The 18630-nt window shown below is 44.7% G+C and overlaps 1 protein-coding gene across 1 annotated transcript in view; it reads right to left on the bottom strand.

Annotated features, from left to right (window-relative positions):
* Positions 1–18630, bottom strand: part of col11a1a (collagen, type XI, alpha 1a) — a gene marked incomplete at both ends in the record, with an annotated part of 83856 nt that overhangs the window by 55705 nt on the left and 9521 nt on the right. The window contains 5 exons of the mRNA XM_080543930.1: positions 1744–2007; positions 4436–4540; positions 5579–5671; positions 8207–8332; positions 15989–16151. Of these exons, the coding sequence (XP_080400056.1) occupies positions 1744–2007; positions 4436–4540; positions 5579–5671; positions 8207–8332; positions 15989–16151 (751 nt within the window). The remainder of the gene's footprint in view (positions 1–1743; positions 2008–4435; positions 4541–5578; positions 5672–8206; positions 8333–15988; positions 16152–18630) is intronic.

The following is an 18630-nucleotide window of genomic DNA, read 5'->3' as shown; positions in this document are numbered from 1 at the left end:
ATAATATAGTTAATTATGAAATAGACAATATCGGTCCATATCATATTCTTATAAGTATGCACTATATGAATGAACAAACGATTCAATAGGTATGACAGTACAGAGAAGGGAGAGAAGATAGTAGACAGGAACAGAACAGGCAAATCATTGTTAGTGGATGCAGGATGATGACCCAAAATGCTTGAAATGGAGTGGCAGTGTCATTGCATTCGCATGGTGCTGTGTGTTAGGTGACCAGGTGAAACATACAGTAACATGACACCAAATGGTTGGTCTCCTATCCCAACACGTATGACATAACAAGGCATATAAATACAGGTATATACGACTGGTTTATGAGTTTCTATGCGTCTCTATATACGTATGTGTGTGTGTTTATGTGTGTGTGTGTGTGTGTGTGTGTGTGTGTGTGTGTGTGTGTGTGTGTGAAATGCCTAGGGAGACAATGTAAGAGATCAAAACAGAGGGAGAAAGACTTACTGTGAGAGAGGAGGAGGCAGAAGAGAGAAAGTGTGCGAGACAAACAAAGAGACAGAGTGAGGACAGTGGGGCTAACCCCTGTGGTGAGAGTTGTCTTCACTCTCACGGACGTAGACCTCAACAGAGACACCGGGATGAGCGGAGGAGGTCTACCGTAATGAGAGGCCTAGCTCGGACTTCCTCCGCAGACACTACGAGAACACGCACTGTACGGTTTCATGTCTGAGGCGCAAACAGGATAGGAGACAAACAGAAGACATAAACATGGATGAACCCATGAAAGAGGTGACAAGGAATCGGCTGCCCACGGTGATCTATTTCTAGAGTACGTATTTTTTTTAGTCAGAGGATTCTACCACGACACTTATTCCGACTCGAGCTAGTCTCACCGCTGCGAAACATGTCAGTGTGCTGGGTGTCTCTCTGGGTGAGCAGATGACTCCAGGAGGGTTCAGTGTGTGTGCCGGGAGGCGGTGAGAGTGAGAGATAAATAATGTCTTGGGCAGGCGGAGGGTGTGTATGTGCAGACAGCTGGCTCTGTGGTATGGGCTAATTGCTGTGCCCTCAGGGCCCTATGTGAGAGAAGAAGTCACTGACAGGCCTGCTGGTTAAAACTGCGGCAGCCGAGAAGAAAAGCAGAGGAAAGACTGCTTCAGGTCTTCAGCTATGTGGGGCGGGGGGGGGGGGCGGGTGGGGCTGGGTGGTAGAGACCGCAGTGGGTGGTAGAGAGAGGAGTGGGAGATGGGAGAGAGAGATACGATGGGATAGGGGGTGATGAAGACAAGGAGGTCCAAAATATTGTGTGTGTGTGTGTGTGTGTGTGTGTGTGTGTGTGTCTGTGTGTGTGTGTGTGTGTCTGTGTGAGTGTGTGTGCACGTGCACATGCACCAGATCTCCTTATCAGTTCCCTCTCCGAACGAACCCACATGCGTCGGTCGTGTCCTCGTCAGACTGAACCCTAACAACTCTAAAACACCCCGGTGAGACAGAGCAGACAGACACACAGGACCCTATACTACAGACCGGTGAGTGTGGATGTTTCGGACATAGGCTCCGACACACAACGTGACAATGACAGATTCCCCCATGCTAAGCTACAGTCGACAGCCCCCCTGTGTATCGGAGGTGAGTGAGACTGATTTCATAGCCAAAGACCAGGGGGGTGGTAGGTAGGAGGTTGACACACGCCCCCCGTGATTCATGCACGCAGCCCCCCGGGGTGACAGCCACGGTGGCAGGGGGGGGGGGGGTTGCGATACTTACAGCGCTCTCCGAGATGTCGGTTTCCGCGGGGACCCCCGGCCCCACCTCTTGGTCAAAGGTGGCGGCAGGGTTGGGACCTGACTCATCATACACCCCATACTCGTACTGCTTCCTGTCAAACTCGCCCCCATCATCATACTCCTTAAGGTCATACTCCTTAAAGTCATACGCGTCCGCTCCGGGGTCCACTGTCTCCATGGCAGCGGTAGGTTCCTGACCAACAGGCGGGGCTCCGGTGACATAGTCACCAACCTCCTCCACAGCCTTATGTTACCCAAGCAAGGGGGAGCGGGTGGGTGGGGGGGAGGGCGGTGAGCAACGGAGGGAACAGGGATGTTAGTCAAGCAGTTAAAGGCATAGATAGATAGACTACTGTTGACATGTTATAAAAGCTTAGCATGGTGGTACATGGAAAAGCTATGGCAATGTGGTAACACCTTATTTAGATCCCATCTACTGGAGTGACCTAAATGTTATAGTGATTGTAATTATTACAGTATGTCTGAAGTTATCTGAAGTTGAGATAGTAAAAGATACAATAGTTATGTTTTCTAATAGCGATTTGTAAATGTGTTGTAACTGACGTACAGTAAATAACTATTACATTCATATAATACAAATAATCGATGAATGCTGCTTGATTAAATGATGGTTGACATTACTGTATGTTTCTAATTAAAGACTAGCCTAATTGTTGCAAGAACCTATTTTCTGTGGCACTGAATGTTATTATTCTACTGTATCCAGTATTCCACTGTTATAAACTAAAGGGACAAATAAAGTGTTACCGTCATATTCAATAAAAAAGCATTATGAATTCTGATGATCAAATCTAAGTCAATCATACAAGTCTAAAACAGACTTTGGATTATTTCAGTCTTTTTTTGGCCAAAACATAACACATAATATTCACATCTGATATGTAAAATGGTGAAAAAAAGACTAAAATAGATGAAGTAAGTCTGAAATGACACTAGAAGCATATTTCATGAATGATAACATTGATCTACAAATGTAGGTATGTGCAAAAATGCAGAGTAGAAGAAGCAATATGATTTGGAATTCAATTAACTGATTTGTTTCATGGGTATCAATTAGTTAACCACCAATTATCATAGTAGTCGTCGTTGTAAAAAATAAATAATGATATGTTTTATGTATGAATGAATTATGACACACTCTGCATTTGGCACACTCCTACAACCACAAACACACAACTCGATAGTTCTGGCATTTGGAACAGTGAGTGATGGTTGTGGATTTTGCTTTTGAAGCCAACAACAGGGGTGTGATGACACAGGTATGTCCGGCATGTTGATTAGCTAGCCTGATCAACCTGTGCCATCACATCCTTGTGGCACACGTTGCTACTGTGGAAACAGTGCAACTATAGGATCGGCTGTGAAAGAGATCTATGCTATGTTGATCATAGTTCTATCTGAGCAAATTAGCAGAACTAGTGATCAAGATTATGCAGAGGATTTGCCGTAAAACAAATTTAAAAAAACTGAGCGGGGGGCAATTGCTGTGTCTTACTGGAGGCAGAACATGGACCACACATTTACCTCAACGTAAATGTGATGGCTGAGAGGGGCTCAGTTCTCCAGAGAACTGCCCGTTCATAATTCAACATTACTGACTGTCAATCGTGGTTAAGGCTGCAAATCTTGACACCTATTGCCGCCATTGGTGTGTGAATGTGTGTGTGAATGGGTGAATGAGAGGCCGTTGTAAAGCGCTTTGGAGCAGCTTTGGAGCAGCAAAAAAGGCACTATATAAGTGCAGTCCATTTACCATTTACCATTTACCCAATGAATGTGTAGTTAAAGCACATTTCTCCAAATATTACTATGACGATGGACTTGTTTACCTAGCTGATGATGGGTAATTGTCTCTAAACAAAACCCGGGGAAACAGACCCTTGGCTATGTGTACTGGCAGACATATTTCTTCACTTCCAACCTAGGTGGTTCTCATTAAGAGAAAGGCCACAAGCAAAGCCTTGGACCACCAACATGCCTTTTATTTTCACAAAACAAGTCCCAATACTCCCTTCTTGTTTTCTAATTTCTGCCATTTCATCTCAGAAAGGTCTCTTCTACATTTCACCTACAGAATACCAAAGATATCCCATTATCCATCGAATCTATTAATTGTTGCAGTGAGAAGCAACATATAATCAACTTTTATCTATGTGAGGAAATGCAGTGTATAATAAGAATTGACCTAGTGATGATAATTGATGCAGCACATAGCCTACATACATCTAAAACACAAAGGTGCAGCCTTAGCCAAAATTGAAATAAACACCAGAGAGCTAGACAGATTTGCATGTCGAATCCACTGAGAAGAGACTTTAGTTTGCAAATACCCTCTGACATGGTCACAGTAAATGTCAGTGAATAATACGCAAATTTCTTTGAATACAAAGTGGATTGAGTAAAAACATTGCATGACATAATCGTCGTAGCTTTCTGGCGTTTCATATTCCTCTCTGTCCAGCAGTTCTGCTATTGAGAAAAACCCTCGAGAGTTAAAAAACAGAACAATTGCTGTGAATTGTTTTGTCTTCGTCATTTCATACCATGTACTTCCTTCGTCAAATGTCTTCCTGGCTCTTTTCCCCCATAACTTAACACCTCTCTCTCTCTAAGTCAATTCAAGGCAAAATAGGGAGAAAAAAATGGTTTACCTCATTCGGTCCACTTGTGTCAATGGGAGACTGAGTTTGAGTATCATCTACTGTTCCGTAGTCAAGGTCAGTGTCAGTATAGTACTCTCCGTCTACATTGTTTAGCTGAAGTCGTGTCACATCGGAAAAGAAAGAAGAAGAATAAGAAAGGAGGATTAACACAGAACAGGCATATAACCAGGGTTATAGGGGGCCTCTTGAGCTGTCTACAACTCTGCTGGTTCTAGAGAGAAGGGGGGGGGGGGGGGGGTTGTTAGGTTAGCTTTCAGTCTATCATCAACGATTTTCCCCCCACATCTGAGGAAAGATCTTGATGGGATCTGATGTCTGTTGACTTGTACTTTTACCGCTAATTTGGATCTGTGTCTGGCGGGCGCTGTGGCTTGGTAGCCGGGCATCTGTCTCTTCTTCTTAGCTGCTAACTTTTTAGCTGCCGCTTTTTTTGCGGCCAGGAACTTTAAGGGCTTGGCCTTAGACTTAACGGACTTTCTGGTCCTCTTCTTTTTCATGTAGGTACTACGTTTCTTTCTCTGGAAAAAGGTGGTGGCAATAGAACAACAAGACAACAAATAAAAAACATTGAAAAGGAAGAAGGGGGAGGGAGGGAGGGAGGGGTTGAAGGTGAGAGCAGAACCTGGGGTAGCAGGGTCGGTTTCAACCTGGGACACAGACGCACACGCGACACACGACACGCGACGCACAACACACAACACACAGTAGACGGATCATCTGGAAAACACTGAATCTGTTCGTGTCTGCACAGCTTATAAAACGGACCGATGAGTTCCTTACATTTAAATCTCTTGTGCGTGCATTGTATAGCTGGGATAATAATATCATTATGTGTAGATAATAGTCATCATAACGATGATAATAATATAGGTCATAACACATTATGTGCAGACCGGCACTGAATCTGTGTTTTCCAAATTCACACAAACACTCAAAGCAGTTGGCATTCGCCATGTGAGAGAGGAGGGGCTGGCCTTGTATCCATACAAGTTCAATTGACACATCGAGACAGAGAGACGGACCACAAAGAGTTGGAGGAGGGGGGGGGGGCACGGCAGGTGCCATGGTAACTGACAGTAAGACACCACGGGACACACAGGCTTCTTTTCTTTCTTTTTTTTCTCCATTTACCTGAGGGTCAGAATACTCGTCTGTCGGGACGGTCTCAGTACCTCCTTCAGAGTAATCATAGAACTGAGAGTAATCTAAGTCGTCAGTAGTGTACTGGAGGGGGAGAGGGAGAGAGGTTCGAGAACAGCGTTAGCATGTTAGCATTAGTTAGATCATGAGTGAAGCATTGCTTTTGATAGCAAAACGGTGATAATACACTTCATATTATCTATTCAAACGGTTAACCATAATATTCATTATGACTTTTCATTCAATTGACTAAAGTATTGTTGTCTAAATCTGCTGTTTATCAGCATACATTCTGCATCAATGACAGGTTCATGTATGATACTGGTTTACAAAACCCATTTGTATCTGCACAGCAGACAACAATGCTTTAATTACTGTAGTCAAATAATCTAGGAGCAATGGCTCTTAAATAATACATCTGCAATGTAGGGTTAGGGGTAAGCAATTGGTTATGTTTACATGGCAAAGACAAACCTCAAGACATGTAAATGCATGATAAAAAACATTTGTTTTATGTAAGAGGTAGGCTTCAGATGTATAAACAGGTGGGGTATTTAAAAGCTAATAAAATAGTGGTGCACATCAGGAAAAGCCTTGAAACAAAACCAGCTGGGTATAATGCAGGGGAATTTCGTAATGGAACTTTCTCACTCTTAGCATGTCAATTTTAATCCACAGCACATCTAAGGCCAACCAGATTAGAGAGAGTTGTTTAATTTGATTATTTAGTGAATTTGTACCTTCCTGCAGTTTGATTTCCCCTTCCCTGTGTATCTATAGTAGTTCCCTTGCATATCTACTTTCGTTGCGGGATGTGACTATGATGGGTCTTGTCAATGATGAAGTATGGGTTCATAATTTCGACCAAAATATATTTGTAGTAATTTGTGTGCAAAGTGTATTTCACATAATCTCATAGAAGCAGTTGTGTTAATATTGTTGAATCAAACAATAAGTGAGGTTTAACTTCATGTTTGATCTTGGTTAAAGGCATTAGAGCTATTCTTGTCAAAGTCATTCATTAATTACTGACTTTAATATGAATGAATTGATGGATTAACAAAGAATTGTGTCACTGTGTTGGGCCACACAGAGGAGATGAACAGGTTCTCCATCATGAATACATGTTAGTCCCTGTCCAACTTCTGAGCTCATCAACACTGGGACTAATGAGCTGGACATCTTCCATGGGCCAGAGAGAGAGAGAGAGAGAGAGAGAGAGAGAGAGAGAGAGAGAGAGAGAGAGAGAGTGAGAGAGAGAGAAAGAGAGAGAGAGAGAGAAAGAGAAAGAGAAAGAGAGAAAGAAAGAGGCAGAAAGAAAGAGAGAGAGAGAGAGAGAGAGAGAGAGAGAGAGAGAGAGAGAGAGAGAGAATAAGAGACATAGGCCACATGGACGGCCCAGTCTAGTCAGGGTCAGCAGATTGTCCCGGCATAGCAGCGATATCTACCAAAGACTGTTAGAGAGGTCTCTCTTCCTCCGCTCTCCCCACGGTGATACCGGAGAGGGCATCATGACATGGCACTACTGAGGTCTCCTGCACTGGCACAGAACCTGACAGTCATCTTCATGAGTCAGCTAACTGACACGAAGCCTGGGAGACGGACTCCTCGCCATGGTGATGAACCCACTGGCTTCCATCCAATGTTGATATGCAAAGATACTGTGGATGTGGTTTCGATGTCCATCACTATTCGTCTAAATATGCATGAAATACTCCCAAACTCACTCACTTGATAAGAATGATAACGGATGTAACTACCAAATCCTACCGTATATCTTAGATAAGATATCTAAGATATATCCACTGTACTAGTTTGACATGATCTGTGGAGCTATGACATGTACAGAGTTGCCCAGCGAGGAGATGTTGGGGCACGTGTTGGCTGTGTTTTCTGTCTGGAACATAAGCCTGTGGTTTTGGCCCTGTGGCTACAGTCGCTAAACGAGCCAGAAACCTCTGCTAAGTGGACACAGACATCAAGGTATTTCAAGAATCTTCACTGTGATCCGACCGCAAAATGATGCAAAAAAACACTTATGAAAATGAAAGTGTAAACAAACACCATGTGTTGTAAAATGATCGTAGGACGTATTTAGTAGGACGAGTTAAATCCCTCGTGGCTAAGCAATACAGTAGGAGCAGACAGGTTTCAACATCCCGGCTCAAAGCTACTGGGAGTACCGTAGGGATCATACTTTAGCCCCTCTACCTGTAACTCTGCACTCTCGAAATTGCGTTGCGTTAACATGTTGTCACTTAGCACAACAGTCATCGAATAACATAGTTCAGCTGGAATAAGGCCGATTACTGTGCATTAACACAGTCCATATACCGTGAGATCATCTAAATCTCCTATGTTTTTACAGCGTTTCTACACAGATATAGGGGCAACTTTGTAAAGCCATGCCAAGATATATAACAACACCTTAAGACAGATCGCTGTGACATCGTCTGTCCTGTGTGTCTATCGGGAAAAGGACTGGCTCTCGAATGGCACTCTTTGTATCCGATAGAGTCCACATGCTCACATACTGTACACACACACACACACACACAGTCATCAACCTCAGGGCCATACGGTGAGACCCCCGTCTCCAGAACCCCCGTCCATACTGACCTCATCCTCGGGCTGCTGGGCCTGCAGTGAGGCGTGGTGGGGAGTTTCACAGTCTGGGCTGTAGTGTTCACAGTAGTCGTAAGCTGCTTTGGGATCAGACACAATCAGCAGCTGCTGGATGTCACCCTGGAAGGAAGGAAAAAAAGGAGATAAACAACAATTAATAATAATAATCTCCCCTTGAAAGTTATGTTTACCTCATGTCCTGGCCTCCAGTCGCTGAGACTGACACGTGACATGGGATAGAACTCAGAGTAGAGCTGTCAAACAAGTCCAGGTCGAGCTGTCAAACAGTCAATAAAAAAGAGAACAAATCCTCGAAAGTACGATGCATATTTAACCTTTTTTCTATACTGAAAATGTATCTCCTGATTACGGGGGCTCGACAACTGAACATCAAAAAACGGAATTGTTGACAGGACATGAGCTCATTAGAGGCGGGAGAGAGGACACAACATCATAAGCAGATGTCAGAACATTTCATGATACATCCACCGACACCAGCCAAGAAGAGCAGCCCCAGTTCCTCTGATCCAGTTATCAGGCCTTAAACAGGCAGACACACACACACGCCTCGGGGCATCCACCTCCACAGGGCACAGAGGAAATAAAGTTCAGGCACTGGGCAAATTATTATTCTTAGCACTGGGGTTTTACCCGGGGAAATCAAACAAACATGTACCATCAAGACAAATAGAACACCTGGCTACCATGTGTGCATTGGGGGAAGGCAGAGGTGTGATTTATGACGGAACATAAGCTTATTAAATCAATAAAAAAGTGAGTACCTCAGGCATACAGCACTGACACTCTTACAGTAAGTTCTGATAAACCACTGTGATGATGCTTACTGTACTATGGTATTTACCAAAAATCACAGATTAATCACAGATTATGTTACACTGTGCTCTGCTGACCAAACAATAACAATGCAGAACTCATTAAGCCTGTTCCATGCATCTGGAAGTATACCACATTTTACGAGCAGGGTTAAAGACATTGTTTATGTGTTGGCGTTTGTGTTTGTGTGAGCGTGCGTGCGTGTATCTTTAATTGGGGTGTGAGTAGTAAGGAAAATCAGATGCACCTTTAACTGTAACTCTATTTAACTATAACTATATTTAACTATACTGGTGCCAAACGATTGTCATGGAGCAGCCCTATCTTGTGGGTTCTAAATCAGGCCTCTCTCACCCCAAATGTGGTCCAGCCATTGTGGTTGGCTTGAACTCATGGGAATGTAACAGCAAATGTAACCATATGGTTGAACTGAGTTTGGGGAGGAAGTGGAGGTGGTGAAAGAAAGCCAGCCTTTTATAAACAAAAGCGACAGTGCCTGGAGGACATGAGAATAGAAGGCATAATAGTAGAGAAGAAGAATCACACGCTTGCACAGTTGTGGAAGAGAAACCCGGAAACATCTCCATGGTTTGGCACGGTCACTCAAGACCAGCGTGTTCTCAACACCACAATGACTGACATCCGCTCCCGAATGGACTTCTAACATTGCGTTGAGAAATTGGAGGAGCATAAACTAACATCCCATTGGGTTGGGATGGCCGGCAGTGGAACACAGTGGGGTGACCGTGTCTGGAGGTGTCAGAGCTAACTCTGGGGAACATTCTAGATCATACTGAGCAGCAGCAGGGGTAGGGGAGTGAAACAAGAGTGGGAGGCAGCGGGCTAGGACTTGTCTGGGGCTCTGTTTAGAGTGTGTGTGTGTGTGTGTGTGTGTTTGTGTGTGTGTGAATGTGTGTGTGGGTGTGTGTGTGTGTGTGTGTGTGTGTGTGTGTGTGTGTGTGAGTGTAACCCATGTGAAAAATCAAGACCATACAGGTAGTGTACAACCATAGCCAAGGCTTGTCCCACAGGAATATATACCTAAAAACACTCTCTGTGACAATCCATCAACATCTCTAAAGAGGCTTACTGTAGACCTCGACGGAATGTTTTTTTAACTTTTTATTTTTTGTACAATCTTCTAAACGGTTCACCTGTAAAAGAGGCTCAATTATTAGAAGGGGTCCAGAGTTTCTCCTAGCAAGGTCAGGAAAAATCCACGGCCCTATATACCTATATCGACAAGCACACATACCGAATGCAAGTTGGACACCAACATAAAACAACTCAAATGCCGACACTCATCGTATTATTATAAGTTGATCTCCCATAGGCGTTATTTCACACATCCAGTAGAACATTAAAGGCAAGGTTGGCCTGCCAAGTGGGCATGGGCACAGAACCTGTGTGCCAAGTCTGGAGGGGGGCAACTGGGTGAGATCAAGCTAGGGCCTGAGCTAAGCTGACATGCATTACCTCATGTGTCACCCATACACCAACAGCAAGAGCTTGAACCCTGCCTAGAGTCTGCTCTAATTAGTCCACGGCTGAGAACTGCCGGTCTGTACACAAACAGGCTACAGAGGCACTGGGTCCAGCACTAGGACCAGACCCAAGATTGGACCAATCGCAGGGAACCATGACACACTTTTTCCTTCCTTCCTTTTGCCACTGACTCTGTGTAAGGTACCAGGAGTCACAGGTAAGTGACCTTCAGAATAGAACAGTTACACACAGTATCTCTCAATAATACGTGTTAGTTAGACAATGACACTCAGACAGGTGATTAGAGGGGGGGTGGGAGACAGAGACAGAGACAGGGAGGGAGAGAGAGGGAGAGAGAGAGAGAGAGAGGGAGAGAGAGAGGGAGAGAGAGAGAGAGAGAGAGAGAGAGAGAGAGAGAGAGAGAGAGAGAGGGAGAGAGAGAGAGAGAGAGAGAGAGAGAGAGAGAGAGAGAGAGAGAGAGAGAGAGAGAGAGACTGAGACTGAGACTGAGACAGAGCAGCTGGATTAGTAAAAGATGTTTACACCTGGGGAGAATTGTGCTGTTTCTTGAAGCCTGTGGGTTGAAGACACACAAGCCTCTGTTACTGTGAAGAGACTCTAAAATAAGACCCTGCTGGCCTCCAGCCTCATAGCACTGAGATGGAGCTATAATGTGTCAATGGATGCAGTGGCATCAGGTACCAGAGAGAAAGAGATGAAGAGAGATGGAGGGAGGAGGCACTCGATGAGGGAGAGCAAGAGAGAGTGAGAAGAGAGAGATGGATTTCGAGGTCAGGACAAGCAGATACCTGAGAAGTTACATAACACGAACCCTTCACTGAAGACGACCATGAACACGTGAGAAACGACATAACATAAAACCATGCAAGGTTACCACAAATTCGTGAATTACAAACACAGTTTTCACAAACTGTTCAGTTATCTGGAGTCTCTTTTATGTCTTTATCTGAGAAACGGAACCACGAAACGGAAACGGAAACGGAACCACGTGTCCTACGGTTCCACCACATCCCAGATTTACAACTTGACCTGCCGATCAGAGAGCACCATGGGATATAAATACACGAGTCAGAGGTCAAAGGTAAAGGCAATGCATGCTGGGAACACAGTGGGGTATACCCACAGGGAACCTCAATTAGCTGACTAAAGATATCCTCACAATATACACTTACACTCAAAGATGTCACGTTTAAAGAGCTTTAAAGCAGATATTCCCAATACAGAGAGACAATTGATTGCCTCTTGGCCAATAGCTTGACATAATGAGGAAGCTCCTAGTTTAGTCCAAGCTCCTGTCTGAGATGATGTCTGGTTGCTAACCCCCCCCCCCCCCCCCCCCCCCCCCCGCCCCATCTCTGTCTGTCTGTCTGTCTGAATGATCAAACACTCTTTTATTGCTCAAGTGCATCTCTCTCTCTCTCTCTCTCTCTCTCTCTCTCTCTCTCTCTCTCTATCTCTCTCTCTCTCTCTCTCTCTATTGAAAGCCATGTTTCATAACAGAGAGAGAGGAGGACTACAGCAGCAGCACAGCTAGGCACCTACAGTCCTACAGGGGCCAAATCAAGCAGTGAGGAATGCAAGCCTGTCAGAAATAGAGGACACTGAGAGAGAGAGAGAGAGAGAGAGAGAGAGAGAGAGAGAGAGAGAGTGTGTGTGTGTGTGTGTGTGTGTGTGTGTGTGTGAGGAGGGGTAGAGGGTGGTGGTGGTGGTGGTGGTGGGTGGGTGGGTACAGGGCTCAAGTCTATGCCCCTGACAGGTAATGTCAACCTGGGATGAATAGACGGTCTCATGGCTTTTTCTCCATAGGGAGAAAGGTTTCTCTGAGGGAGGAGGGAGGGGGGTGGATGAGGAAGGTTCGAGGGGGAATGAAAGGCCTGCATTCATGCGGGGGTGCAGCATGCCGTACAGCTCACTGAACACTTCAGACGCAAAGCAGGTATTATAGAAGGCTAATAGCGGCTTATGAAACCAAAAAAAAACTAGACCAACTTTCATACGTTTTATAAGTTAAGGGGAACTGAGAAGTGCGTTCATTTTTAAAGAGGTTTATTTTTTTCGAGATTGTTGATTGGTTGTCGATCTTCTGTGAGAGGACTCTCGAAATAAAATGAAGGATCGAGCTCGTGAATTTCAGCTCTTTTTTTTTTATCTTTCTTTTTCATCTCTCTCACTCAAAGGAGTCTCTCAATTCATTCGATGGTCAACAACAGTCGGAGTTCAGCTCTCCCATAGAAGGCTCAGGTATTTCCTCCAGGCATGTCCCAGAATGTTCCAGGGTGTCTGAACGCTCTGAGGGGGACGAGGCTGTGAGAACAGACAGGAGGCCTGTTCCACACTCACACACAGAGACCAGCCTGTTACACACATGGGTCGAATGGGGCTCATTTTCAACCGTTTCATCGCCCGCAACCTTTGACTGGACTCACTATCTTCCATACAGATGCTGCCTGCCTACAGTGCCGTTTCGTGAGCTTAGAATGATAAGGTTCTATCTCCGTTTAGGGTAGTTCAGAGATATTGAGCGTCAACGTTTTTACATGCCATTATGTTTTGTGAGATGGAACCTTTGTATTTGATTAATTACAAAACTCAAAAATTTCAACATTTTAAAAAATAACACCACACAGGCATTAATAAACACCTAATGGATCAGATTATGTAAAAAACTCAATTTTGAAAAATGGAGATAGAACCTTATAATTCTAACGCCACTGTTTCAAAAATCGAATCAAACCTGACAGGAAAAGAAACAGGGGCAAAATATTCTCATTCGCGACGCTATTCAGGGCACAATGGAAGCTTTAGAGCATCCTTGCAGTGAATGATATGGCATTGTATACTAACTCTGCGGCTTAATACTGTAACACGCATGGGATACAGACCATATCTAAGTTGAGACAATGGGACAATGTCCTGGCGTTCCTCCACCCCCTGGCGGAGCGTATGTGATCCCCACTTGGAAACAAAAGCAGCATGCCGAAAACTCTTACAAACCCAAACTACATGAACCCCCCTGGCCGCCAAGACAGAATGCAACAACCTCACCACTCAGACATGCACCAGTCGCCGGGGCGATGACATGGCACTGTTGAAAATGGCTTTGAAGCAACGGTGTCTTCAGCCATCACTAAAAGCAGGGCACCAGAATAATGAGTACTCACTCTCGACCGCCCCCCCCCCCCCTCCAAACCCCCACCAAACCTCCACCCCCCCCTAACAGGCAAACACAACCCCTGCATCCGGCGTGACCTCTACCTACCCCCAGACACCATGTGGTTTAATCTCACGTGACAATCCAGCCATTGTCAGTCATTATTTACATCCTAACTCACTCTGACCCCGTAGCATCCACCACCTCTGGCTGAACTAGGAGCTGTGAGACAGAAGGCAAAGGGGGGAAAGCAAACATACACATCACTGAAGAGAGACAAGGAGAGAAGGCTGAGAGACCCAGAAGAATTACAGCGGTAGAATACATTGTAGAACAATGTCACGTAGGTGTTAGCAAAGAAGAGGGGTGAGGGTCAAATGGGAAGACTAGTGTGGGTTGTGTCTTGCGATGTTTCTAAAAGAGAGAGTAATATAAGTGACATTTGGGTACTAATGCTATCAATTAATCCACAATGTGTTTGATGTTGGCCAACTAAAGCCAGAGGTAATTACATTGTTGGCTGTATTGAGACAGTTTTGTACTCATACAATGTACACCAGATGGTTGAGAATTGCTAATTGGTATAGTATTCTCAGCTTTCAGAGATAGTCTCTTCTCCCAAAGTAACTCACTCTCCAAAAGTCATCATACGATCAAGTATGTTTATGTCCACCCAGAAACGTCTTTGGCACTTGGAGGGATGTGTTTTCTCTAAGATATATAACAGACCCTTTGTTATGATGGGGTACTGTGAGCAATACTATTTTGGCATTTGTAATGATATTGTCTTTATTGTGTGCCCAAAATGTGTGATAGGGTTGGAACATGGTTCTTGTTTTCTCTTTTCTAGCAAGCATTCTACTCTAGCAAGCATTCTACTTGGGGCGGCTGTGTCTCAGGAGGTAGAGCCGCCGTCTAGTGATCGCAAGGTTGGCAGATTGGCGGTTCAAGCCCCGGCTGGCCACATGTTGAAGTGTCCTTGGGCAAGACACTGAACCCCAAATTGCTCCCAGTGAGCGGGCCAGCGCCTTGCATGGTAGCTTGCCGCCATTGGCGTGTGAATGGGTGAATGAGAGGCCGTTGTAAAGCGCTTTGGATAAAGGCGATAAATAAGTGCAGTCCATTTACTTAAACCTAACTGTCTATGAGACAGGTATTATACTGTAATAAGCACAAGATGTCATTCACACCATGAGTAGTATTTCAAGTTTTAAGTTCCTCTCCAAATGAAAAGCACCTGCCTAGCAAAACGTTCCAACAGGTCCAATTCTGTGCCCCGTAAACCCGAAGTTGCATCTGCCAAGAGTAGGCCACAAGTAGAAGGAACAGAAGACTGCTCAAACTGACCTTTGGTTGTCAGGTCATCAACAACAACACAACATGATAGCAACGACTCTCTACTACTTGGAAAAGGCCACAGAGGGAAAAGATGCCATCTTTGGCTAGGTCCTTCTTTGACTAGGTGGCTACTGGTGCAGTGTTGAAGGTATCCCCTGATCCTATGGCAGACGTTGAGCAGACTGTTCCCATTATCTCCACATTCCTCCAGGTAACATCAAAGGACAGTAACAATACGAGGGGATAGGAGTCGGTCTCAGCGAGGACTCAGCACTGCTCCCTTTTTAATGGAGCAGAGAGAGCAGGCTGCAAAGAGGAAAAGCTGGGGCTGATTAGGAGCATGTATGATATACAGATGGCGTAGAGCACCACAGTCTTCAAAGGTTGGATCATACACTGGTGTTTGACGTTAGATTATGTACGGTTTCTTAAACGAGTGTCCCCTAATGCAAGGACGTTGACTTGTTTCGGTCACCCAAAATCCATAGTTGTCAACGGCACATGAACAGATCTATGATCAGGCTAGTTCCTCACATCCTAAACCAAAAAGAAAAGAAATATGACATCATAGCTGTATCGGTCAGGTCCTTAAAGCACCCCTTCTCTTCATTTACGAGCCAATAAACTTGGAGTGCACGCTATTTTATTAGGGATAAAAAACGCTAAGAAACGCTAAGAATATCCTCTAGAGAATGAGAGCAGGGTAAATCATGGACATCATGCAGTGTGTGTTCTGTTCTGATCTTTCCAGCGTCGTAGATGCTCGTCTCCACTCCAAGATGGTGCTAGAAAACCAATCGCAACTTCAACCGAACAAAACTGCAACATTGTTTGTGTACAATCCTGCTCTCTCTCATTTTTATGGTCCAGTAGTCAATCCAACATATTCCATCATGTCAAACCAACCAAGCAAGACTGTACAGCTTACAACAACATCATGGCTTTACCTGGAAGACTTCCTCATCCAGAATCCTGGTGCCGAACACAGTGATGCCATTGGTGTTGATGGCGGCGTGGTCACTCCTGAGGAGGGGCTTGGTGATCTTCTTCTTACAGTCCACGATGATGGTGACCGTCTTCTTCTCCACACTGATGGCCACACGGTGCCACCTGATTGGAGGACAAGACAAAACCAGAGATCCATAGTGAGATATTCAACGTATAGAAACCTTACAGAAACACTTACACACACCAAAAAAAAGGGTTGGGTGAGCCCCCAACACCTCTCAAACTCTTTGGATAATTTGCCTCCGCACTTTGGGGGCTATTGCATTCCAGGCGGAGAGCGGACCACATTCTTGCCCCCACACTTTGGCCCTGTTTAACACTGGATTACACTCATTAAACTCCAAACTTAATCCTCCTTCTGGGTTACTCGGCATGACAGACGTGGTGAACATTGTGGAAAGTGTGTGTCAGGATTGAAGGAAGGCCCCGGCCCGGGCCAGAGCGAGAGGCGCACAGTCAAAACATTGTTCTGTGGAAGAGGAGGAGACCTGGCACTGCTCATTCAACTTGACCTGAGCCAAGGTGCTTCAGACACCAGTCAGCAATACTGATCAATAGCCTTGGAGGTCCACACTAGTCCTGCATATCTCTTCATGTGATATGAACTCATCTCAAGCATAATACATATACCGATCTTCAATGGTATTATATTAAGTGCTGTTCAATCAACTTTATCAGTATTACTTTCCAGGTCATCTTATTAGATTACAGGTCATCTTACGTAGCAAGGTAGATAGGATCGGCTAAAATGGAATAAAGTAGTAAACACACATACAGTACTGTACTTTACACCTTAGATAGAATATGACTCTTATGCAACATCTTAATTGGTTGACTGAAATCAAACCCAGTATGGAGTATCAGGAGAAGATATGTCTCAAGTTGTCAACGAAAAGGTCTAGAGAAAGTTTGGCTTAGTAAGTGCTGAATATCACATCTCAGATTGCCCAAACTAGGACATACACATGCAATATAAATAGCAACATGTTTTGTTTTATAAATATAAATTGTTAAATACTTTTAAAAGATTGCTTCTTTCTTTTATTATTCCTGTGACATTAGGCCTGGCCACTGTGCCAACGTCAAGCATGACATGTATGTAACAATGCATACAACCTGTGTAGGCAGCATCAGTTCTAGTCAGTGAGGATTTGGCCACGGTCTAGTGTTGGAATACAGCCAGCCCCTTAGGCGCTACAATCCTCCACAGACAACATTGCTCTTTAGACAGCGGGTCATACAACTGGATACTGGACAAAAGCGTCCCACAGGGCTAACACAAAGTAGGCTAGGAGAGCCCCTCTTTCTCTGTGTTAGACTTGGCCGTGGAATATGCAGGACAGAGCTACTGTATTATCACATAACATGTTATACACCTGTTGTTTTATGATTAACAACAATACACATCTTCTTACAAAGACCTCACACAAACCAAATATTCGACTCTCTGTCAACATGAAGACCTTTCATGTATAATCATCCTGATACTGTATCACACTAGAAGCAGTAGATCTCATTCTTATTCATTCTATGCCACAGAAGGTTTAGTGACCTGGTTATGGCTTCCCCTACAAGCTCAGCGAAATAAACCAAACTCTCACAAAACAACTCAAAGTTTGGCTGCTTAGGACCAAAATAATAACACTCAAAGACATCATAAAAAAGAACAAAAGAAGTTCCCCGAGCGTCTCCTCTGTTTATTCTCTCGGGTTCCGCCTGGGGCTCATGTGCTCAAAGCTACGGCTCCGTATGAGAACTCGGAGTGGATCAATCAAGCATCCGTTAACGGTACTGAGACCCTGTCCATGTGGAATCTGATTGGATGAGGTAATCCAAGGGGTTCATAATAAAGGTTAACCATCCTCTCCTGCTCCTCTACTTTCCTCTCTGTTAAAACAACACAGACCCAGGGTTTATGTCTACGGTCAGGTTGCCCATAACACACACCACTGCTCCCTGCTGATCCGGTGTCTCTGACCCCTTCTCCCCCCCCCTGTTCTGCTACCCAGAAACTCCAGTGAGTTGGTTGATCCTGTGACGGCCACTTGAGACAAAGTGATGATGCTTCCTGGTCTTATTGACAACGATAACACATGTATGACTAGGGTTCTGCAGCCAATCTCCACATCTTAGTTGTAACTACATTAGAGCCAATAACTGATAAAACAACTAACATTGGCTGAATATCGTAAAAGCGTTATGAGCCCCTGTAACTCCACCTGACCCAACTACACGCGAACCATCTACACCTGAACCATCTACACCTGGACCATCTACACCTGAACCATCTACACCTGAACCATCTACACCTGGACCATCTACACCTGAACCATCTACAGATGAACCATCTACACCTGACCCATCTACACCTGAACCATCTACAGATGAACCATCTACACCTGACCCATCTACACCTGAACCATCTACACCTGACCCATCCACACCTGAACCATCTACACCTGAACCATCCACACCTGACCCATCTACACCTGGACCATCTACACCTGGACCATCTACACCTGACCCAACTACACCTGGACCATCTACACCTGGACCATCTACACCTGGACCATCTACACCT

This window comes from Nansenia antarctica (genome assembly GCF_963989245.1).
Source record: "Nansenia antarctica genome assembly, chromosome: 13".
Taxonomy (NCBI): Eukaryota; Metazoa; Chordata; class Actinopteri; order Argentiniformes; family Microstomatidae; genus Nansenia; species Nansenia antarctica.
The sequence above is the reverse complement of the archived record's forward strand: the minus strand, read 5'-3'. Positions and strand labels throughout refer to the sequence as shown.